Source organism: Dasypus novemcinctus, chromosome 13 (assembly GCF_030445035.2).
Source record: "Dasypus novemcinctus isolate mDasNov1 chromosome 13, mDasNov1.1.hap2, whole genome shotgun sequence".
In the NCBI taxonomy this organism is placed as follows: Eukaryota; Metazoa; Chordata; class Mammalia; order Cingulata; family Dasypodidae; genus Dasypus; species Dasypus novemcinctus.
The window spans coordinates 38,530,310-38,553,802 of record NC_080685.1 but is presented as its reverse complement, the minus strand read 5'-3'; the positions used below and the strand labels follow the sequence as shown (position 1 = coordinate 38,553,802).

Here is a 23,493-nt window from a genome sequence, read left to right as displayed (position 1 = left end):
GCGGAGTTTATAAATTTGTGCGGGCAGCAAGAGGCTTTGGGCAGGGGGGTACTGAGGGGAAAAGAGGAAATGGGGAATGGAGAAGTGGAAAGCACAAGTCAGAGAAGGGGGTGGAGACAAGCAGGAAAAACTGGTAAGAACTAAGCCTAATAAAGAAATAGAGGGTTAATGAACCCACTAAAATCTCCCATTAAAATGAGAGACAAGATTCTAAGAAAGAAATACCAGAGGCTTGGGCATAGGGTCCGCAAGGCAGCTAATTTATTAAAATTTCTCCTTTTCTAGTGTACACACAGAAAGCCTGTTAGCTAGGTGTACATATATGTACACACACCCACACTCATTTCCAATGAGGATGTGGACAAGTAGAGAAGATCAAATGCTGTTTCCCCTGTTCACCGATCAACTTCTCCAAACACAATATCTTGAGTACCTAGGAGGCCAGAGTGGAGAAAGAAGTAGTGTTACCAAGGGTCCAGAACACATTCCAATGCCCAGCAGACTGAGAACTCGAGCACATGCCCACAGTCTAGGCTCAAAAGAGTGTGTTCCATTTCTGTCCCTAGCTGGAGTCCACAACCCCCTTGTGTAGGACATCTCTACCACCCAAGGGCCTTGTACCTATGATGGCAACGACATCCGCCAACATGTGTCCCTTGGACATCTTGTCCAAACCAGCCTGGGGAGAATGAGATAGCAACATTTGTTAGACAAAATTTGCAACATAGCAGGAAAAGGAAGGAGACTTCATTAAAAAACTTGGCCAAGGTCAATAAATTATTGGATTCTTTTACTGGAATTAGAATCACTGGGAGTAGTTCTTACCAGGTGAGCAAAACCAGGAGCCTTGATCTTGCATCGATAAGGGCGGCTGCTGCCATCAGATACCAGGTATACCCCAAACTCACCCTGTCCAAGAAAGAAGGTTGGCTGCCTCCATTAAGAGGAAGAACATTTTTCTCTGTCAATGAAACCTCTCTAGTCACTCCCATTTCTCTTCTCTCACTGATGAACAAGCATTTATTTGTATACCTATTCCAGTCACCAACTCCAGGTACTGTCATCTCCTTCTTCCCCTCACCTTAGGAGCCTCAATAGCAGTGTACGTGGCCCCTGGAGGAACTTGGTAGCCCTCAGTATACAGCTTAAAGTGATGAATCAGGGACTCCATGGAAGTCTGGAGAGAGGAAAAAGAGAGCATCACTAAGTAAAATCCAAACTCTGTCTCCTGGGCCTTTCCCTAGCACAGAATATAATCTCTACCCTCAGAGAGACTAAAAGTCCACACTTAAGTCAGTGAGCAGAGAAGATATAGAATAAAAGAGGATAGCTATGGGAAGTAAAGAATCTTAATGGTGAATTCTTTGAAAAAGGAAAACTGAAAAGCAGGACCTAATGTAAGGATACATTTCCCCAGCTGCTGGCCCCCTTCCAATACTCCACCCCCCCCCCCCACCTCCACACCCCCAGCCAACCTTCATCTCCGCTCGCTTAGGAGGAGACACTTTGGCATCATCAACCTTGATCTCCCCAGGAGGCATCTTGTTCAGACACTGTAAGATGATTCGAAGGGACTGGCGCATCTCTTCCACCCGACATAAGTACCTGAAGTAGAAGAGACAGACTCAGAGCAAGAGAAGGGCAGACACAGGATCAGATACAAGGCTGGGAAGGATACCCTTTGGCCAACCAGAAAACAGTTTGGCAAACTTTTCTCACTCTTTTCTCCTAATAAAGCATCTCTGCTTGGCTTGGTCACCCATATTAATCCTGTAATTTCTGAGTTAACTATTGGTTCCTTTCCCAAATCCTCTCCTTATTTTCTCAGATCATGCCCTGCAGTATTTCCCTCATTCACTACATTCTTTTTTTTTCCCAAGTGGCAGGTGGATCAAAAGAGTTTATTTTGAATGTTTAATTTAAAAAAATAATATCCAAAAGGTGTGCTACAGAAATTTAAATACAGTAAATTGCAAACAAAACCCAATCCAATTCTCATAAAGCAAGCGATGATGCAGAAATACATTTCAGGAGAGGAAATGGGCCCATCACGTCACTGGACATCTAGGCAGCTGAGACAGTGCTGCAGGGCTGAAGGTCACCTATCACGTGACACACAGCAGGCTGCACCAGCTTCAGACGTCTCAGAGAGTTGCAAGCGGCTCACTAGGACACCAGGGCGTCAGGCACAGCCAGGGTGGCCTACCATGGCAAGTGTCTTTGGTAGGAACGGAAGGTCAATCAATCACATTTTACTTTAACTTAACCTATTTTGGCAAAAACAGGATTACTGCCTTGACAGGAAGAATGTTTCTTCTGGACACAACAGCCGAGACAGTAGCCCTGGGCAGGCTAGCCGACCTCAGCCACCTTCACTATCATCACTAAAACCTCAGCGCCCTTAACTGTGGGTTTGGATCTGGAGTAAAGTAGGGGGAGGTGGGCATTGAAAGAACTCAAGGGAAGCCTCCTCCCTCCCAGAGGTAGGGGACAGGTGGTGTGCTGAGGACTGGCTGAGAAGGCAGGTACCGGGAACGACTGAGGTCCCAGCTGAGGGGCAGGAGACATTATCTTCTTTAACACTTTTTGGAAGTGTTAAACACAATGGGTGAGTCAAACGGACTCAAAAAGAAAAGAGTAAATGAGATTTGTATGTTTTTATTCCTATGTTTTCTTTTCAGTTTTTAATTGTTTATATTTTCAATTATTAAATGTACAAAATAAAGTTAATTTTTAAAAAAAGAAAAAAGTAATAAATCTTAATTCAGGGTCAGTGCACAGGAGTGGGACTTGAAGCTTAGAAATGAGTGGAAAGAAAACTGGACAGGAGGATTTTAGACCCAACTGCTATTAATAGAATAAGACCAGGCTGGTTCCTAACATTTATGCCTCAGCTTTCTCAGCTCTAAAATACAGCCAATACTAATTCTATCAAAGACACAGAGCTAATATAAGAGCAAAATAAGATGCTGCAGAAGAATGTGGCAAAGAGAAAAGCAAACCAGGGACAACTAGCTGGACAGTGAGCTGGGAAAAGATTTGGGCCTTACCTATCATAGCAGTCCCCATTAGAGCCAATAGGAACATCAAACTCTACTTGGTCGTACACATCATAGGGCTGGGTCTTCCGCAGGTCCCACTGGATGCCTGAGCCCCGGAGCATCACCCCACTGTTGAGAACATAATGAGAATAAGGACCGCACGCCAAAAACTAACAAAGGAGGCACACTCTCCTCTCCTGTCTCCCCTTTTTCCTCCCCACATTCAGGATATGGGATACAAACTCAGAACATGGCAAGGAGAGTGCCAAACATTCCTGGAGCCAACGGGAGGCTGAAACTCCTCCACCCGCATCACCAACTATAGTCCCTACCCTAAGGAGGAGGTCTGAGCTAGGCATTCTGGACAATGGGCAGCCCAGGACCCAGGAAAGAAGCCTCACTCCTCTCACCTGAAACCATAGTTAAGGGCTTCCTCTGCTGTTACAACCCCAATACCAACTGTCCGATTTCGCCAGATCCTATTGTTGGACAGCATCTGTTAAGAAAATTGGGGTGTTAATACTTTTTTTTTTAAAGATTTATTTATTTATTTCTCTCCCCTTCCCCCCCAGTTGTCTGCTCTCCGTGTCCATTCGCTGTGTGTTCTTCTGTGACCACTTCTATCCTTATCAGCGGCACCAGGAATGTGTTTCTTTTTATTGCGTCATCTTGTTGTGTCAGCTCTCCGTGTGTGCGGCGCCATTCTTGGGCAGGCTGCACTTTCTTTTGCGCTGGACGGCTCTCCTTACGGGGCGCGCTCCTTGTGCCTGGGGCTCCCCTATGTGGGGGAAGCCCCGGCGTGGAGAGCACTCCTTGCGCACATCAGCACTGCACATGGGCCAGCTCCACAGGGGTCAAGGAGGCCCAGGGTTTGAACCGTGGACCTTCCAAGTGGTAGGCAGACACCCTATCCATTGGGCCAAGTCTGCTTCTGGTAATACTCTTCTTAATAGAACATCTCTGTATTTCTTTTCTTTTTTAAAAAAATATTTATTTATTTATTTATTTATTTTGTTCCCCTTCCCCCCCACACAGGATGTCTGTTCTCTGTGTCTATTTGCTGCGTCTTCTTCTTTATCAGCAGCACAGGAATCTGTGTTTCTTTTTGTTGCATCATCTTGTTGTGTCAGCTCTCCGTGTGTGTGGCACTATTCCTGAGCAGGTTGCACTTTCTTTCACGCTGGGCGGCTCTCCTTATGGGGTGGACTCCTTGCATGTGGGGCTCCCTTACGTGGGGGACACCCCTGCGTGGCAGGGCACTCCTTGCATGCATCAGCACTGCGCATGGGCCAGCTCCACACGGGTCAAGGAGGCCCGGGGTTTGAACCGCGGACTTCCCATGTGGTAGACGGATGCCCTAACCACTGGGCCAAGTCCACTTCCCTCTGTATTTCTTTATAATTGGGGACAAAGGCCCCATAACCCCTTCTCAGGGTAAAAGAGATTTTTCTCATTAACTCCATCTTACCTCCTCCAACTCATCAATCCGAAGAGAGAAGTTCTTAGAAAAATTATAGATATCATCCATAAGCCCAAGGGGTAGGTCCTAGAAGCCAAGCAGAGGATGATGGTGAGTACAGCAGAGGGTCCAAAGAAGAACCAGCCCTGCCTCCTCCCCCTGGGCTACAGGGATACCCAGGCTTTGAATTTTTATCAACCAGCGCTGCTGTCCAATAGCTACAGGGAATACAAGCATAGACTAAAAGTTCATGGAGGATGGGGAGCTCACCTGATGCACTCCTCCTGGCCGGACATAAGCAGCATGCATTCGAGCCCCAGACACTCGTTCGTAGAACTCAAACATCTTGATAGGACACACTGGGAATTAGTGACAAAGTCCTGGGCCCCTAAGGCCAACAACATGGTGGTCCACTCCCCTGCCCCGTCTTATGTCTAACCAACCCCCTCATGACACAGAGGTCCTAAGAATATAACCCAGGTTATACTCCATACTTCTCCCCCGAAACGTTTTCCCATATTCTCTTTTCCCCTCCTTTTACTCCATTGTCTCCTTCGTATCTTCTCTACTTCCTTCCCTATTCCTATTCCTCTTCCTTTCACCTTCCAATACCTTCTCCCTTTCTTCAAACATCCAGAAGAAGGGGGTCATGGCTCCAATGTCCAGGGCATGTGTGGTCACAGCCATGATGTGGTTCAAAAGCCGTGTAATTTCTCCAAACAGCACTGTGAAGAGGTAAAGACAAAGGAGAAGAGAAGGGTATAAGAGCCAGTGATCTGGGCTGACAGGGCAGGCCTGAGGAGAGCCTGGGGTCTGAATACCATGTCTGGGATCAGTGCTTCTGAGATGGGGTGGGGACACTGCACTGTGCTCACAGCGGGCTGCAGGAAGAAGGTGATGGGACATACCTCGGATCCACTGTGCTCGCGGAGGAGGCTGGATGTTCAGCAACTTCTCCACAGCCAGTGAGTAGGCCTGTTCGTTGCACATCATGGACACATAGTCTAGGCGGTCAAAGTATGGAAGGGCCTGGGAATAGGAAGAAATCTGGGTCATGCTCCACAGATCTAGAAGCCCCAGTCTGGCTGCCGAAAGCCTTGCCTCAGCAGGCATCAGAGATTAGTGCTTCCCAGCCTCAGGAGCGCTAGCAAGGCATGACGGAACATCCCCCAAACCAGCAGCATGCTGGTAAAAGTTTAACACTGGCTCCCTGGAAGAGGGAGAAAAACACGGATTTGTTTTGTTTACCCACTTCCATGGTAAAAATACTCCCACCATGTCCAATTTTAAACTATCAACATTACATACTTGAATGCAGCATCAGGAAGTGATGTGTAGGAGAGCTCCATTGTACAGCATTTCCACCATATAGGTACAATGAAAGTAAGTATCTCAAGAGCACAGAATAGTAAAATGTAGTAAAATAACTGAGTGACAAGCTTTGATTATTTCCTACTGTTGTGTTCAATGTAACAAAACACATACTGTTGTGTTCAATGTAGAACTGGATATTTAGTAAGGGCTATCTATCAACCAGCTCACTAAATTCCTGAAAATATAATAACCATTTTGTGAGGCAGTGTGAGCTGGCTCCAGCACACCAATGCCTATCATCCTCTGGTCCAAGTAACTCTTCAAAGAATAGTTCCTAAGACTTCTTCTCCCTCTTTCAAGTTTCTAAAAATTGAGATATGAAGGAGCAAGAGGAACCGTCAGCCTTAGTAATATCGGGGAATGAAGGAACTGAGGAAGACAGAGCTCTAGGAAGGATGAGATTTGTTTGAGGTCGGAATGGTTCTTCCCCCAGAATGCCAAGAAAGCATTTGGAAGTCCTAGTCATCTTCCAAACAAGCTTCAGCTTCCAGGAAGGAAGTGGAACTAGGATGCCCCTCCTCTTTGGGACAGCCTGTTCTTGTCCTGATGTCATTGTGACGTGGGATAATGTGGCAGGAGCTAATAGAACAGGACTCTGGGACAAGAAAACTTCACTGCCTGGACTCTCTGGGGGAATCACATTCCAGTCACTGTTCTTCATCCCGACACTGGGTGAGTGTAAAATCTTAACCCATCATCCTCTGTATCAGAACCTCTTTCTTCATAAAGTAAGAAAAAACTTCAGCAGATTCCTTTCCCAGATCCAGCTCCTTCAAATCTGACCCTCAACTCTTGGGTCACGTAGTTCTCCTAAAAACAGCAGAATCAGCCACAAACTCCCTCCCGGCCACACTGACTCACTGAGTGTTTTGAGAACAAACTTAGACAGCTACAAGATATAAGAATCAGCTGTTAATCCTAGAGAGCTGACGTCTCTCTCCACCTTTCCCATCCCCAGAGACATCAGCTTTTGACGCACTAGTGTGGTACAACAGCAGGGAAACTGAGGCACTAGAGTAAGGGTAAAAGGGCCAGCCAAAAGTCAGCCAGAGAAAAGCTGGGAGTACAGCTCCAGCTTCAAAGCATTACTGCTGGGTAAATCAAATCCATATGACTCAAGCATCCCCTTCCTCCCCCCAGCAACCCCTCTCCTCCCAACCAAGATTGTCCCAATGACCTCAATGGACTACTCCCCTCAACACCCTCCTCCCTTAGGGTTCTGGGGGCAGCAAACCAGCAAAGTTTCAGGCTAAAGCACCCCAGGGCCCATCAACAAGCCCCTGTGCAGCCTCCACACCTGTAGATAGGTCTTGTATTCAATGAGCTTTTCAGTGCCTCGGTGCAGCAGCCCAATGTGAGGGTCACACTTCCGTACCATCTCCCCACTCAATTCCATCACAAGTCGCAGGACTCCATGGGCTGCTGGGTGCTGGGGTCCAAAATTCAAGGTCAGATTCGATACCATTGTGTCCTTTGGAGGGTCCACATCTGAGAAGTGGGAAATAGTTCAGAACCAAGAGATAATTTCCTTGGGAATCCTCCAAGAGACAGTAGGGAGTTAGCCTCTCCCTATACACCTTCCCTCCCTTGATTTCACACCTGGCCTAATCTCACACATAACCAGGAAGAGGACCATTAGGTAGGGAAAAAGGGAAGGGAGATTCAAGCATTCTGACAGGAAGGACCATGAGTTTCATTCTTTCCATGTATCCCAGAATACCTTTTTAATAATAATAATAGGTAACACTTACACTGTCCTTATTATGTGCCAGACTTTACTCTGAGCACTTTACTTATATTAATTAATTTAATTCCCCCAACAACCATATGAGTGGTAGGTACTATTAATATCCCCATTTAACTGGAGAAATTGAGGTCAGAGAATTACAAATGATTTGTCCAGGAACAAAGAGCTAATAAATGGCAGACACAGGATTTGAACTCAGCCAGTTCAGCTCCAGAGTACACACTTTTTAATATACTTTTTAACAAATCAATTTTATTGATACATATCAACAAAGCATACAATTCATCTAAAGTGCACAAGCAATGGTATTCGGCACAAGAGAATACACATTCTTAACCACTCTGTTATATAGTCCTTCAAATTTATCTATTGGATGAATGGCCAATCAGGAAACATACACTTAATGTTTACTACGACTAAATGACAGTTTTTCTCTCAAGAAGCTTACAATTTAATTTGGGAAAGAAGTATATAAATAATAAACATATTATTCACATTATAAATAATAATAAAAATGAAAAACTAGTAACACAGGTCAAATTTATAAGTTACCAGGTCAATAGTTTAGTCATTAAGTATTTAAAGGAAGGAAAGAACATTGTGAAGACTTCAGGGAGGTAGGATCTGAGCTTGCTTTTTAATACAGGAATAACTCAAATAGACAAAGGGAAGAAAAGGCATTTCGGGCTGTGGAATCAACCCAGGGCAAAGCTTAGAAAAAAGGAAAGTAAATCTCGGCAGAACTTTTATCAGGTCATACCAAGGGGCAGAAAATTAATGTTGGGAGGCAGTAGGGGTAGTGGTTAAATTATCAGTAACATTACTGTCAACAAACATACAGGGAGCGGATGTGGCTCAAGCGACTGGGCACCCATCTCCCACATGGGAGGTCCCGGGTTCAGTTCCCAGTGCCTCCTAAAGAAGACGAGCACACAAGTGGACACAAATAGCAGAGACAAAGTGCAGAATGATGAGGGAGCTATCGGGGGAGGGGCAGGGAACACAGGCACTACACTCAGTGGCTCAAGGCATTATCATCTCATTTAATCCTTACACTAATGCTATGAAGTAGGTACTTTATTCACTGGTAAACAAAGAGATGAGATTTGAAACCCAGAACCCACCTTTTCAACCAAGATTCTGCACTATGTGTCTTGGAGGTTAGACCTGAGTTCAAATCTGCCTGTGTCCTTGAGTAAGTTTTAATATCCCTGAACCATAATTTCCTCAAAATTGGGATAATACTAGTACCACTCTCACGGGATTGCTATAAGGAGGAAATGAAATAATGCATAAAAAAATGCTTAACATATGGTGAGCATCAGCTATTGTTTTTTCCCCGTTCTTCAATTATTGTGGTAATATATATATAACATAAAACATGCCATTTTAACCATTTAAAATTTTTTATTTTTTTGTTTTTAACCATTTTCTAAGTACATAAGTTGAAGCATAATTTTTACAATGCCAAGCTACCATCACCACCCAATCTTTTCCATCACTCTGAGAAACTATACGCATTAAGCAGTCACTCCGCATTCCTCCTTTTCCCCAACCCCTCGTAACCTTTAATCCACTTTCTGTCTCAATTAATCTGTAATATCATTACATATATTTCCCATAGGTGGAATCATACAATATTTGTCCTTTTGTGTCTGGCTTATTTCACTTAGCATAATGTTTTCAAGGTTCATTGTATCCATTGTAGGTATATGCCACATTTTGTTTACCCATTCATCTGATGGACACTTGGGTTGTTTCTACCTTTTGGCTCAAGTATCTGTTCGAATCCCTGTTTTCAATTCTCTGGGATGTATACCTAGGAGTGGATCTGCCAGGTTACATGATAATTCTGTGTTTAACTTTTTGAAGAACCGCCATACTGTTTTCCACAGCAGCTGCACCATTTTAGATTGCCACTAGTAATGTACAAGGGTTCCAATTTCCCCACATCTTTACCAACCCTTTTTTGAAATAACAGACATCCTAGTAGGTATGAAGTAATATTGAATTGTGGTTTTGATTTACATTTTCCTATGGGTTAATGATGTTGAGTATCTTTTCAAGTGCTTATTGACCATCTGCTTATCCTCTTTGAAGAGAGGTCTACTGAATTCCTTTGCCCATTTTTTAATAGAATTGTTTGTTTGTTGTTGAGTTGTAGGAGTTCTTTAGATATTTTGGATATTAACTCCTTATCAGGTCTATGATTTGCAACTACTTTCTCTCATTTTGCAGGTTGTCTTCTCACTTTCTTGAAAATGTCCTTTGATGCACAAAAGTTTTTAATTTTGATGGTATACTGTTAAGTTTTTAAAAGGTAACTGGAAGGAAAAAATAATTAAACCAAACAAAAACAAAAATTAAAATTAAGAAAAGGTAACTGGAAGCATCTTTGAAAGTTTTTGAGCAAGAGAATGAATGGCATGGTAAAACGAGATTTGGGGAAGATGAAAGCAATGACACTGTATAGGAGAATTGGAAAGGGGACAGATAAGTGGCAGGAACCAAGAGAAGAGACTCCTAACATAATCAAGGTCTCATACAAAATGTCTTAACAAAAATGATGACAGTAAGAATAAAAAGGAAGAAATGATCAGATGTGAAACAGTTTGAAAGAATCTACATGTCTTGGTGATTTATTGTTCAAGGACATGGAGGGCAAGAGAGAGAAAAGAGCCAAAGATGATTAAAAAGTTTCAATCCTAAGGGATTAGGAGAATAATGGTGCTACTGATCAAAATCAAAAAGGAAGAAGGAAGAACTACTTTTGATAGGAAAAAATGGTTGGTATTCAGGCATTTCATTTAGGAACCAGTGGGAAAACCATCTTGTCCAGAGAGAGAGTTGGAAACGTGGCACTGAACCTCTGGAAAAAGCTGATGGTGAAGATTTAACTTTGGTAGGGACCTTCTAGTGTTGGCTGGGACATATTTTTTATTTTCTTCCTGGAATGCCCTTCCTCTCCTTCTCTGCCTCATAAAAACCTATTATTATAACTACTATTATGTTTGTTGAATTGTGTGGTGAAAGAAGCAACGAGTGGGGGCTAACACTTGCCTAAGAGAGAGAACAGCAATCTAAATGATAAGAGCCCTTAGATATCAGCTTGAGGCAAGGATGGGTGAGGGTTGGGACAGTAGCTCTGCACACTCACCATTCCAAGGTGGAGGCTTCCAGTGGGCTGTTTCCTTGGTAGGGTACATGACAGCTTTCCCAAACTGTTCTGCCCATTCCACATCTGGCTGCCACTGCCGAGCACCTCTAGGGAGTTAAAGACAGATCCTAGACAAATAGCCAGAACAGTGGTTCCTCTATTCCCATGCACACTCTGGGCCCAGGGAAAGTTGTCCTCGATCCTTCATTGTCCCAAGACACTGACAGAGTTAGTTAGCTCTGGCAGAACAGACTTGAAACCTAGACATTTCATTTCTACTAACAACTTACACTTCACCCATCACCCTAGAGCATGCAAGGTTGGGAATCCTAGTTCCTTTATATTCATATCCCAATCTTGGAGGCTATGAGTGCTATAAAGATATTCGTTCAAGGTCAACTGAAGATTAAGCTAAGAAGTGTGAGTGAGTGAGTGAGAGAGTGTGTGTAAGCATTCTGGCTTCTTGGCTGAGCTCTGGGTTACTCAGGTATGCTTGGTTGTTCAGGTGTAATGAAAGGTGCACTGAGGTCAACCCGGGATCCTGGTTTGTATTCCTCCTTTAACTCCATCAGGGTTGCTTTCCTCTCCTCCTACGGTGTTCCAGTCTACAAAAGGATTTTTCACCAGTCGCATCCCACCCGTGATGGTGGTCGGGAAGGGGAGCAAGGAATAAAGACTCCCATCCCACTGATTTCATCCTTGAAGAACGAGCTCAAGACCCTCCTCCCTCCCTCGGCCAGAGTGGGCACCACTGCACCCCGAAGCCCAGACATCAGGCCTGGAAGAGGGGTGACATGCCTGGGCCATTCTTTCCTAGAGGGGTCACAGGGCCCTTGGGGTGTCCCATCAAACCATTTTCTGTTTTCAAGAAAACCCTAGCCTCAGGAAAAACGCGTCGAGGGCTTCCCTCGGTCTCACCTGCTGGGTTGAATCGGCAGTCTGACCCCAGGCCCGGGCCGCAGCACCTGGGCCGCGACGCCCCGAAGGCTGCACACAGCCCTGAGCGCCGCCATCTTACCCGCTGCAGACTGCGGGAAGGAGAACCGGGCGGAAGTGGCTCCCGCGCGCCTCCCTGTGGGCTTCTTGCCTGTTAGCACAACGGAGCCGCCCTTTTGGAAGCTGGCGGGGCTAGGGACCGCGAATCCGGCAACTTCCGGGTTCTGAATCACGGCTTCACTTTCATTTAAATAACCGGGACTGCTGTAATCTTTACTGCTGACGGTTCTCACCGCTACTGGCCTTTTCTTCTGGGCGTGAGCCCGAGAAACTTGCCATTCCTGCTGGGGACAACTACGCGCTTCTTCGCGTTCTTCTCGCCGAGCCCGCTGCCTGCCTGTATCTTAGAAACTGCGCTCCCGCAGGGTCCCCGGCGCACTCTGGGCAAGGGCTTCCTTCCCTACCCCCTTCTCCCTTGCTGCCTTCCTGCCTAGTCCTGTCCCCCATTTGTGTTTGAACCCTGCCCTTCTGGCTCTCTCAGTTATCCCCCCATCCCTGAATCCAAAAGATACGGAAGCTCTGGGAAAGCCAGCCACACCTCTCAAATTTCCAGATGTCTTGAATCAGGTTAAGAAATAGGGGCCCAAGTGAGGGTAGGCAGATCTGAGAACTCCTGTCAAACCAAAGCTTAAAAAGAGTAGGACGCCAAGGCCACCAGCGTTGGCAGAGCAGGCTGCCGGTGTGTGGAGGAGGCACCACACCCTCCGTGGAAGAAGGGGAGTCCCCAGTGGGGGCCTCTGATACCTGCAGGCACTCTAAACCTACAGAATCACAAACTCAGGAAGTGCCCTTAGAGGTGTCTCACACCCTGCTTCCATCCTGGGGTCAATCTCTTTTCCCTCGGGTCTTTCTGACCTTTCCTCAGTTTTGGACAGTGGTCAACAGCGTAGAAATGTCGTTAATTCCAGGAGTCTCCTAATTCTGGAAGGAGGGAACAGAGTTTTCCAGCCTTGGAGGCCAGCTACTGTTCTCTCCTGCCTCCAAGCCCAGCTCCAGCTGGGCCACCCGTTGAGTTTGTATATCCCTCCCTCCCTGAGTGGGAAGAGGCCTTCCCCAGGGATTCTTAATTGCAGAGAAAGAGGGGGAAAGCCAAACTTCTTGTCTGGGAATTGACCTAATGGGAACTGTACCAAAAGGTGGAGCCAGAGCCCTGGCTGTGGGAACAGGCCAGGACCTGGGATAAACAGGGTAGCCCCCACAGAACCAGGCAGAGATTTAGCCCTACTGCCCTCCTCATTCCTCACCCTTCCCCTGGGCCTTTCTCCCTCTGTAGCTGGGACACAGTAAATATGTCACAGATGGTGGTGGGGGTTGGGGCACTGCATTTATTTGCCCTAATCCAGTCAGAGAGAAGTCTGGGCGGCTTGGCCCTGGGGGCAGCTTGAGCTGGGACTGGGGTGAGGGCTCCTGGGGGGCTGCCTGGGACACTGCATCTTTTGTGCCTTCTCCCTGCTGCCAACACCCCCCATCCTACACACACACTGCTTCTGTGACTCTAAAGCTCTTTGTATCTCACTGCTTAGTCACCCCCTTTGTCCTCATCTCAGATGGGGGGAGGTAGAGAGGGGCAGCAAGAGCCCTCTGGGGATAGCTCCTCTTGCCCCTGCCCCTTCTGTTCTCTGGGCCCTTGTCCAACTCCTTCTGCCCCAGCCCCCTCAACTTAGAACCAGGGACAGCCAAGTAGTAGGTCCAGAGGTGGGTCTGGCAGTCACAAGGGGAAGGATGATACAGGAACTGATGGGTGCCAGCAGGTATTAGTGACCTGAGTTGGAAGGGAGTGGGGAGAGGAAATATTCTGGCGGATATGATGTGGGGGACAGGAGGTGACAAGGCAGAGAGTGAGTAGGGAAATGCGGGGGAAGGGAGGTGGTCCACCTGGGAAAAGGAAGGGACCGCTGACTGCACTCTCCTTCCTGGGGATTTCCTGGGGAAACAAGTGGCCATGAGGTGGGGTGGGAAGAAATTGCCCCTATTTCTGAACCCCTTACGCCTTGCCTTAAAAGTCCACCCCTAAGGCCTCTCTTCCAAGTTCTCTCCAATCCAGAACCAAGGAAATCACTTTCCTTCCTTTTCCTAACCCACCTCTTCCTCCTATTGCCCCACCCTCAAGCGCTGGGTTCCTTTTTCTCCCAGTACCCTAATTTCCTTAGGAATACCGTGCTGCCTCCACCCTCTCTTTGTCCCTGGGCAAACGAGAAATGAGAAAGAAAAGATCACTAGATATTCCAGGAAGGACTGGGTTCTCTGGGCAAAGTGGGGCCAGCGGAGGGAGCTAGCTGGGGGATTCCCTTCAACTGACACTGGGTACAGTCTGGGTCCTGAGAGCAAGTCTTTCTCAGGCTGGAGGCCTGGGGTTGGCTGACATGAAGCTGGGAGAGGGTTTAGGGAAGTTGGGAGTGGGTAGGAGCAGGGCCAAGAGCCTGGGGGAAGCTACTGGGAGACCGGCCAGGGAAAGGGGAGTCAGGAAGTGGGGGGAGGGGGGAGCTCCTGGGGGGGATGGAGGAGGAATGACTGTTCCGGACTTTGGAGGGGGAGGAGGCGGGTAGTGGTAACTCAGGAAGAGGGAGCTTGAGGGAGAGAAGGGATGTTAGAGGAGGTGCCACTCTGGATCCTCCTTCTGTTAAAGGAAAAGTCGTTAACCCCTCCTGCCTGGTACCCTGCCCCCGCCAAGTGCCCATTCTAAGAATCAAGCCACTTTTGGGCTGTATACTCCCTGATCGTGGTCTCCTTGCCTCCCCCATCTGCCAGCCTCCTGTACTCTCTCCAGCAGCTGGGTCCCTTCCTCAAGGCTCCCCCACTTTCTTTTCTTGTTCTGCCCTCTGAATGCTTCTTTCCTGTTCCCCACCCTTTTTCTCCAGCAGCTTATTCAGTCCCCTCAGCCCTGGAAACTGGCCTCTGGAAGCAGAGGGTAGGATGAGGGAGCCCTGAGAAAGGGGAGGCCGCGCCAGGTCAGACAGTGAGAGCAGAAACTCTCTGAGGACTGTGACCCTTTCTGTGCGTGTTGGCCAGGCCCTTTCCCCGATTTCTTATCCCTCCTGGGGCTCTATCTCACCAAAAAGGGAAAGAGACAGCTGAGAGCTGATGTGGGGTTTTGGGAAAGGCTATGTCATCAGCTGGCCTGGTGCCTCTGCTCCATCCGGCTGCTAGAGATTCCCCTCCCCGCCCCCCCCCGGGGCAAGTCCCCCTTTTTTTTCCCAGGAAAAAACTAGGATTTTGGGAAGCAATGAGACATCGGTGGGTCTGTCGGAGTCCCAACGACAGCGCTCCCGGGTGAGTGGCTTATTGCTCAGCCAATCGCAGAGATTCGGGATGCTTAAAGGAGCTAGCGCAGAAAGAGGCTGGGAGAACCCATAGGGACATCCACAGGCACATAGACACAGGAGAGAAAAAGGACAGAGACAGAGACAAAGGCACAATAGGAGGCAGAGACAGAGAGGGCAGTCACAGAGGTGAAACCAGACAGTCGTGCAGTGGAAGAAGCCAGAGAAGCTGCAGAAGACACAGGCAGACAGAGACAAAGATCCAGGAGAGACAGGCGCAGGAGGAGAATTTGGAGGAATTGGGCATCTCCCCTAAGCCTAGGGGCCAAGTTTTCTCCATATCCTCTGAAGGTCCCCAACCTCTCTGAAAACTCTGCCTCTCACCTGGCAAGAGTTCGAGCCCCCAGGCTGCAGAAAGGAGCTTTCCCAAGCCCAGGCACCGAGGGCTTGATGTCCCAGACAGAATCACTCCCTCCCAGCTGTAGCACCAGTGCCATGTCCCAGACTGGCCTGCATCCCAGGAAGGGCTTGGCGGGGCGCTGGCTGTGGGGAGTCCAACTCCGCCTGCTGCTCCCCACTGTGCTCCTCTCCGGGCTGGTGCGGCCGCTGCTGCTGCTGCTGCTGCTGCTGCTGGCTTCCCTCCTGCCCTCAGCCCGGCCGGCCAGCCCCCTCCCCCGGGAAGAGGAGATCGTGTTTCCAGAGAAGCTCAACGGCAGCGTCCTGCCTGGCTTGGGCATCCCTGCCAGGCTTTTGTACCGCCTGCCGGCCTTTGGGGAGACGCTACTACTAGAGCTGGAGCAGGACCCCGGCGTGCGGGTTGAGGGGCTGACGGTGCAGTACCTGGGCCAGGCGCCGGAGCTGCTGGGTGGGGCCGAGCCAGGCACCTACCTAACTGGCACCATCAACGGAGACCCGGAGTCGGTGGCATCTCTGCACTGGGATGGGGGAGCCCTGTTAGGTGTCTTGCAGTATCAGGGGGCCGAACTCCACCTCCAGCCCCTGGAGGGGGGCTCTCCTAACTCTGCTGGGGGGCCTGGGGCTCACATCCTACGACGGAAGAGCCCTGCCAGCGGCCAAGGCCCCATGTGCAACGTCAAGGCTCCCCCTGGGCGCCCCAGCCCCAGCCCCCGAAGAGCCAAGGTAGGCAGCCCTGGAGTCCATATCCTGCAGTGTCCTCCCGCCATGTCTGTCCTACTGACCCCTATTCACCCTCTCTCCACCCACTTCCACTTCTGGCCATTCTGCTTGCCTCCCTCCTGCCTCCCTTTGCTCTCTTCACTAGCCTCCTTGCGCTGCCGCTGGGATCTGCCTAGCAGAGAAGCTAGGAATGGCTGGGGACCCTGAGGGCTGGGGGAAGTGGGGGGCGTGTCACGAAGACTCTGGTCACTCCCTGTCCCGGCCCCAGCCCTTCTCCTGACCATACTGCTCTGCTAATCCCCACTAAAGCTTCCCAGAGGTGGGTCAGAGACTCTAGGTTGGGAGTGACCATTCCCTCCCCACTCTTGCCTGGCCCCGGTGTCCTCTACTGGCCCTGTTCCCGGAAGAAAAGCTCTCCTTACAGCCCCTTGCCTTGGCTCTTTTCTCTACCCCAAATTGGGGTTTACGGCCCCCCTCCCCCCAGCTAAAAAGAGAGGGTTGAAGGTTTGAGGTCCTGGGGGATTGGCCTCTGGCTGCTGATGCTGCCTTCACAATCCGTCCTGGCAAACCGCAAACTAGGGCAGGAGTGGGCAGAGAGGAAAGGCATCCCATACCTCCTTCTGGTCAACCCCCTTCCCACACCACGGGCTGACTGTGGCAAGGCCGCCTAAGGGTCCATCCTCTCACCCTCCCACTCCCACTCTCCCCCCTTCTCTTCCTTCCTCCCTCCCTCTCCCTGGTTTAATCCAGACCAGACACTAGCTCCACACCCGCCACGCTGAGATCTGGCCCCGGCCCTAGCTGCTGACTGGATTGTTCCTCTGACCGACTGCACAGGGCAGACACGTTGCAGCCCAGCCCTGTAGCCCCCGTCCCACAGGCCTCTGCCACACCAGGCCTGAGGGTCCCCAAAGCCCCTCCCCAAGCCAGTTCCAGCTGCTCTTCACCTCTGGGGCCCACGCAGCCCTGGGACGTGGCATCTCCTTCTCCTCCCCTTCTCAAACCGACAGCTCATTCCTCATAGTTACCACAAAAGCCCTGGGATTTGGAGTTGGGGGAAGGGCCCAAGCCAGACCCTCCAGGAATCCTGTGGAGCCTGCAGCGCCCAGCTAGCTCTGCTGAGTTCCAGACCCAGGAAGTGAGGAAGGGGAAAAGTGATCCACGTGTCTGGGAGGCTGTTTCAGGATCCTCCTCTCCTTTTTTTCTCCCCAGCGCTTTGCTTCACTGAGTCGGTTTGTGGAGACCCTTGTAGTTGCAGATGACAAGATGGCGGCTTTCCACGGTGCTGGGCTCAAGCGCTACCTGCTGACAGTTATGGCAGCAGCAGCCAAGGCCTTCAAGCACCCGAGCATCCGCAACCCTGTCAGCTTGGTGGTGACTCGGCTGGTGATACTGGGGCCAGGCGAGGAAGGGCCCCAGGTGGGGCCCAGTGCCGCCCAGACCCTGCGCAGCTTCTGTGCCTGGCAGCGGGGCCTGAACACCCCCGAGGATTCAGATCCCGACCACTTTGACACAGCCATCCTGTTCACGCGTCAGGTGAGGCCCCATCAGCGCCGCAGGCTGGGTACCGCACAGCTCCCAGAAGCACCACTGTCAAGATTATGATGTGAATGTAACTCCTGAAGCTGGGCAACACGCTGCCCCGCCCCCACCCACACCCCACCCCCACACACGCCACTGCCAATGACTCAGGTCTCCTCTAATCTGGATCTTAGCCCAATGGTCCCTGTTGTGTTGGCCCTCCACCCATCTTCTTTGATCCTTCTCCACAGGATCTGTGCGGGGTCTCCACTTGTGACACCCTGGGCATGGCTGATGTAGGCACTGTGTGTGACCCAGCTCGGAGCTGTGCCATCGTGGAGGATGATGGGCTCCAGTCGGCCTTTACTGCTGCGCATGAACTGGGTAAGGTGGGGGGCAGCAGGGGGCACTGGGATGGATGAGAGGTATCAGGGATAGTGAGCTCCTCAGAGTGCGGATGGCGTTCCTAGGGTGTTTCTTCCTCTTCCCCAGGTCCAGGTCCTGGGGCCATTATCCTCTTCTCTAGGCAACACTTAGCTCTTCCTGTTAAACGAGACAGTGTGTGAACACACACTTTGTGTGTGTGTATGTGTTGTAGGGGGCAGCATGGTTTTGAGAGATATTATTCACAAGAGTCAGTGAGGGAGCAGGTGGGCTCGGGATTGGGAATGTTGGCAACAGGGGAAAATGGGTAGGAAAGAGTAGTGAGGGCTATAGACTGAGGAGCACCAGAAGGGGCCTGGGCACAGGTGAGGTGGGGAACAGGTCCGACCGTTCACAGCCACAGCCGGGTTCATGATGGGCCTGCAGGCCCCCTGCGGGGGGGCACGGGGTGGGGCCTCGGACCCTAGCAGGACCTCTGCTCTCACAGGCCATGTCTTCAACATGCTCCACGACAACTCAAAGCCCTGTGTGGGTCTGAATGGGCCCGGAAGCACCTCCCGCCACGTCATGGCTCCTGTGATGGCTCACGTGGACCCTGAGGAGCCCTGGTCCCCTTGCAGCGCCCACTTCATCACTGAATTCCTGGACAATGGCTATGGTAAGCCGGTGGCACTCGCTTTTTCCTGTGTCAGACTCACTTCCTCCCTGCCCCCCCACTGTACTCTCACTCTGTAGCACTCCATGTGGGCCAACTGTTTCCCCCAAGTGAGCTTCCTCTGCAGCGTGGGATGGGGCAAGAAATGCTGCTGTCTTTGGGTGGCTCTTGCTTCCTCCCAGAATAAATAGCAAAGCCTAGGGGAGACAAATTTTGGCTCAAGAGAATTTAGAAGTGACCATCAAAGGGCCAGAGCTATCCACTACAGGAACCGGCTGGCTGTGAAGGAGGCAGATACCTTGTCACTCTAGGTGTGCAAGCACAACAGGATGACAATTGCCGGACTGGGCTGTTGATGAGGAGCCGATTCCAGGATTCTGTAAAATAAGTAGAAAGACTCAGTGCTTTGGATTCCTATCCTGATCCTGTTTAGAGGTATACAGACGTGTTCCTTAATATCTCTTTATTTGTAGCTGGCCTGCAAAATAGGTATAATGTGTTTGTGCTAGTCAAGCATTAAGCCAAATGGTCAATGCATAATAAGCATTCAATAACGCGTAGCTGTTATTTAAAGCCTCTTCCAGCCCTAGGATTTGGATTATAGGATCCAGCAGGCCTCAGGGGGCCCAAGCTTTCAACTGGTCATCTGGAATGCCTCCCTCAGCTCCTTGCTGACTTCATGCCCCACCCTCCTTCCCAGGTCACTGTCTCTTAGACAAGCCAGAGGCTCCCCTGCATCTGCCTGTGACTTTCCCTGGCAAGGACTATGATGCCGACCGCCAGTGCCAGTTGACCTTCGGGCCCGACTCCCGCCACTGCCCACAGCTGCCGCCACCCTGTGCTGCCCTCTGGTGCTCCGGCCACCTCAATGGCCATGCCATGTGCCAGACCAAGCACTCCCCCTGGGCTGATGGCACCCCCTGTGGGCCGGCACAGGCCTGCATGGGCGGCCGCTGCCTGCACATCGACCAGCTCCGGGACTTCAACGTGAGCTCCCTGGGCAGGGATGGGACTGGGGCCCTGGGGGCGCGGGAACCGGCCCTGAGGCCTGGAGAGAGTGCACTTATCCTACCCTCCCCTTCTGTTCCTCTGTAGATCCCTCAGGCTGGTGGCTGGGGCCCCTGGGGGCCGTGGGGCGACTGCTCTCGGAGCTGTGGGGGTGGTGTCCAGTTCTCCTCCCGGGACTGCACGCGACCCGTCCCCCGGAATGGTGGCAAGTACTGTGAGGGCCGCCGCACCCGCTTCCGTTCTTGCAACACCCAGGACTGCCCGGCAGGCTCAGGTGAGGATTGGGAGGGGCGGGAGTCCTTGGGAGGCACAGGCAGAGCAGCAACGACTATCACTGCGGTACAGGGACCCAGGGTTGTGTCCGCACAGGACCGCCCTGCTGTGGAGGGCCGTGGTTTACCCTGCGGTGACTGTCCCTGACAGCCTGTGGGGGGAGGGGGCAGTGCTGACTAGAGGTCTGGGGGGACTAGGTGGAGGGCTTGTGGGGCAGTGTGAGGAGGGAGGGGCCCTGACTGTCCATTTCACCCCGCAGCACTGACCTTCCGGGAGGAGCAGTGTGCCGCCTACAACCACCACACTGACCTCTTCAAGAGCTTCCCAGGGCCCATGGACTGGGTCCCACGCTACACGGGTGTGGCCCCCCGGGACCAGTGCAAGCTCACCTGCCAGGCCAGGGCGCTGGGCTACTACTACGTGCTGAAGCCACGGGTGAGCGCCACCATGCCCCGGGCCTGCCTGTGTCCTCACACTTCCCAACACTCCCTCTATTTTCTGATGGCAACGATCCTCCCAAACGGCACTATGGCTGGCATTCCCAGCCGTGCCGGCCCCAGCCATGCCAGCCCAGCCCAGGGGCCACATTGTCTTCCCTGTCCATGGAAACTGGGAAAGCCCCAGACTCTGGGGCAGCTCTGGCTTGTCCCATTTCTCTTGGTTTCTACTCTTCTCCCTCCCCATCTCCTGGTGCCCCATCTGATGAGAAAGGGAGCCTGTGGGGCCTTTTGGGCAAGTCCCTGCACCCCTTTCTGTGGGTTCCTCTGTCTGATTACCCTGGTGGCCTCATTCAGCTCATCGGGGCCAGTCCCTCAGCATCCTTGTCCGGCTGCTGTCCCTGCGCTCCCTCTCTGTCATAGGGCTGAGGGCGGAAGAAGGGAGAAACCAGAGCCCAGTTTTGTTCCTGTCCCCACCCTGAGAGTGCCTGGGGGTTGGCTGCCCTCTAGTGTCCATCTGGGGACAATACTGCTGAGGTTCGGGCTTGGTGCTGGGACTCAGCCGGCAATTCCTGTCCTGGCTCTAGTGCTGGCCATCTGTTTTGGCAAGTTCCTTAATTTTTCTAAACCTCAGTGTTCCTACCTCTAGAAAGTGGTTGTTGTAAAGCACATATTCATGTTTAAAAAGCACAGAGGATAGCGCCTAATTCATAGTGAGTACTCTAAGGTCGGTGCCTTTTGGAGTGATCATCCTCGTCCTTGATCATCATTCCCTACAGTAACGCGACCCTACATCATCCACATCCCCCACCTCACCCAACTTTTCTGACACCCTTTCCCTGACGGGATATGGATCTTGTCTGGCTTACCAACTCCTCTTGACTTGGGAAGAACCTTTTGCATTGTTCCTTCTCTTCCACTCAGGTAGTAGACGGGACCCCCTGTTCCCCAGACAGCTCCTCCGTCTGTGTCCAGGGCCGCTGCATCCATGCCGGCTGTGACCACATCATTGGCTCCAAAAAGAAGTTTGACAAGTGCATGGTGTGCGGTGGGGATGGTTCTGGCTGCAGCAAGCAATCTGGCTCCTTCAGAAAATTCAGGTTCATCCATTTATTTCCTTTCCCACCTCCCTGGACACTGTTCTGGGCCCTGGGGATACAGAGATGAACTCAGCACTGTCTCTAGTCTCAAAGAACTTGCAGGTTGCTGGGGGAGGCAGGAAAGTAAGCAGTCATAGCACAGGGTCACCTGAGTCCAGCAGGTGTCAGCACAGGGTGCTGTGAGAGCCCTCTCGAGCTTCAGGGAAGGCTTCTCCAGGAGGTGGCAGGTGACCTGAGAATCGAGTGCTGGAATTGGACAGGCACCAAGGAGTGGGGCCTTAGAAGGGCACCCGAGTAAGAGGGGCAGCAGGTGTAACGGTGCAGAGACAAGAGGGAGGGGGCACATTTGCGAGTGGCTCAGATCTAGGCTGTTTGACTCACCCTCTACACCTGCTTATACACACATACATTCAGACAAAACTGCTCAGAGAGGCTGAGGGCATTCAGGAAAATGCTGAGTTCCCCACCCACTCTTTCCACACAGGTATGGCTACAATGATGTGGTCACTATCCCCGTGGGGGCTACCCACATCCTTGTCCGGCATCAGGGGACATCTGGCCCCCGGAGCATCTACCTGGCCCTGAAGCTCCCAGATGGCTCCTATGCCCTCAATGGCGAATACACACTGATGCCCTCCCCCACAGACGTGGTACTGCCCGGGGCAGTCAGCTTGCGCTACAGCGGGGCCACCGCAGCCTCAGAGACACTGTCAGGCCATGGGCCGCTGACCCAGCCCTTGACGCTGCAGGCCTTGGTGGCTGGCGACCCCCAGAACACACGCCTCCGCTACAGCTTCTTTGTGCCCCGGCCAGCCCCCGCAGCGGCAGCGCCGCGCCCTCCTCCCCAGGACTGGCAGCACCGCAGGGCACAGATCCTGGAGATCCTCCGGCGGCGGCCCTGGGCGGGCAGGAAATAACCTCACCATCCCGGCTGCCCTTTCTGGGCACCGGGGCCTCGGAATTAGCTGGGAGAAAGCGGGGGCTTCTGCAGCTGCCTCATGCTAAGACACAGCGGGGAGGGGCCGTGGGGGTGAGGCCTGGCCCTCCTCCCTGTCCTAATCTGCAGGCTGGCCCTGCCCTGGTTTCCTGCCCTGGGCGGCAGTGATGAGTTGGTGGATCCAAGGGGGCTGGGAGGTGGTCCCCTATCTAAACTGCCCCTTCTGCCCTGCTGGTCACAGGAGGGAGGGGGAAGGCAGGGTGGGCCCCAGTTGTATTTATTTAGTATTTATTCACTTTTATTTAGCACCAGGGAAGGGGCTGAGGGCCGGAACCCTGGGGAAAACTGACCCCCACCCCTCAAAGCCCTCACCCTGGCTAGGATATCCAGGGTGGTGGTGTGGGGCTTCAGTGATCGGGGTGTGTTTGTGTGTGTGTGTAAGAGAGAGTGTGTCTGTGTGTTCCGATGTATGAGGTACCTCCCACCCAACTTTCCTCTCCCTGAATTGTATTTTCTGGGAAAGGAAGAGTCAAGGGTAGGATGGGCCTTCTGGGAGTGAGGGATATTAATTATCATATTTTAAAAATATAAATTGAATTATGTTATTTATGTGCTCCTGTTGGAGTCAGACAGATGTGGGTTGCAACCTGGCTCCACATCTCTGAGCATTAGTTTCCTAATTTGTCAATAATAATACCTCCCTTGGAAATTTGTTTTGAGGTTTGAATAATGTAAATAAAGAACGAGCACAATGCCTTGCACTTGTTAAGTTCTCAACGAGTGGCAGCGCTGTTATTGTTCTTGCTGTTATTGTTCTTACCTTTCCAAGCGCCTCCCATCCCAACGGGGTCTGCAGTACACTTGAAGGTGACAAAGCTCTGCTTCAGCAGGGCTGCCCCCACCCTCAGGCGCGGTCCCTCTGGCTGTCAGAACCCTACTCTGGATTCGGAGGGACCATCAGAGAAAGGACAGTCCTGTCCCTTACCTCCCTGGAGGCTCCCAATCAC

The 23,493-nt window shown here is 51.2% G+C and overlaps 2 protein-coding genes across 2 annotated transcripts; one reads left to right on the top strand and one right to left on the bottom strand.

The window, feature by feature from the left end:
- Positions 1 to 237: 237 nt before the first annotated feature.
- On the bottom strand, positions 238 to 11,951 carry NDUFS2 (NADH:ubiquinone oxidoreductase core subunit S2). Its single transcript, XM_004448335.4, has 14 exons — positions 11,697 to 11,951; positions 10,779 to 10,885; positions 7,172 to 7,362; positions 5,409 to 5,529; positions 5,113 to 5,225; positions 4,771 to 4,845; positions 4,510 to 4,587; positions 3,452 to 3,537; positions 3,051 to 3,170; positions 1,476 to 1,605; positions 1,082 to 1,177; positions 826 to 909; positions 622 to 679; positions 238 to 433 (listed from the first exon to the last, which is right to left on the bottom strand). Exons 1-14 carry the CDS (start codon positions 11,789 to 11,791, stop codon positions 396 to 398), a joined length of 1,392 nt encoding a protein of 463 aa, XP_004448392.1. The 5' UTR covers positions 11,792 to 11,951; the 3' UTR covers positions 238 to 395.
- Positions 11,952 to 14,553: 2,602 nt separating this feature from the next.
- On the top strand, positions 14,554 to 23,263 carry ADAMTS4 (ADAM metallopeptidase with thrombospondin type 1 motif 4). The gene is made up of 9 exons (XM_004448337.5): positions 14,554 to 16,174; positions 17,384 to 17,707; positions 17,944 to 18,076; positions 18,564 to 18,734; positions 19,432 to 19,718; positions 19,827 to 20,013; positions 20,272 to 20,447; positions 21,374 to 21,549; positions 22,034 to 23,263. Exons 1-9 carry the CDS (start codon positions 15,485 to 15,487, stop codon positions 22,464 to 22,466), a joined length of 2,577 nt encoding a protein of 858 aa, XP_004448394.2. The 5' UTR covers positions 14,554 to 15,484; the 3' UTR covers positions 22,467 to 23,263.
- Positions 23,264 to 23,493: the final 230 nt, after the last annotated feature.

Bases quoted from the DNA above. Each gene is read 5' to 3' on its own strand.
- ADAMTS4 (XM_004448337.5), top strand. From the start codon at position 15,485: ATGTCCCAGACAGAATCACTCCCTCCCAGCTGTAGCACCAGTGCCATG. The intron at 16,175-17,383 runs GTAGGCAGCCCT...TTTTCTCCCCAG, and splicing joins CCAGCCCCCGAAGAGCCAAG to CGCTTTGCTTCACTGAGTCG. The intron at 20,448-21,373 runs GTGAGCGCCACC...TCTTCCACTCAG, and splicing joins ACTACGTGCTGAAGCCACGG to GTAGTAGACGGGACCCCCTG.
- NDUFS2 (XM_004448335.4), bottom strand. From the start codon at position 11,791: ATGGCGGCGCTCAGGGCTGTGTGCAGCCTTCGGGGCGTCGCGGCCCAG. The intron at 7,363-10,778 runs GTGAGTGTGCAG...CCCACTTCTCAG, and splicing joins GAAGCCTCCACCTTGGAATG to ATGTGGACCCTCCAAAGGAC. The intron at 3,538-4,509 runs GTAAGATGGAGT...TTTTCTTAACAG, and splicing joins GGATTGATGAGTTGGAGGAG to ATGCTGTCCAACAATAGGAT.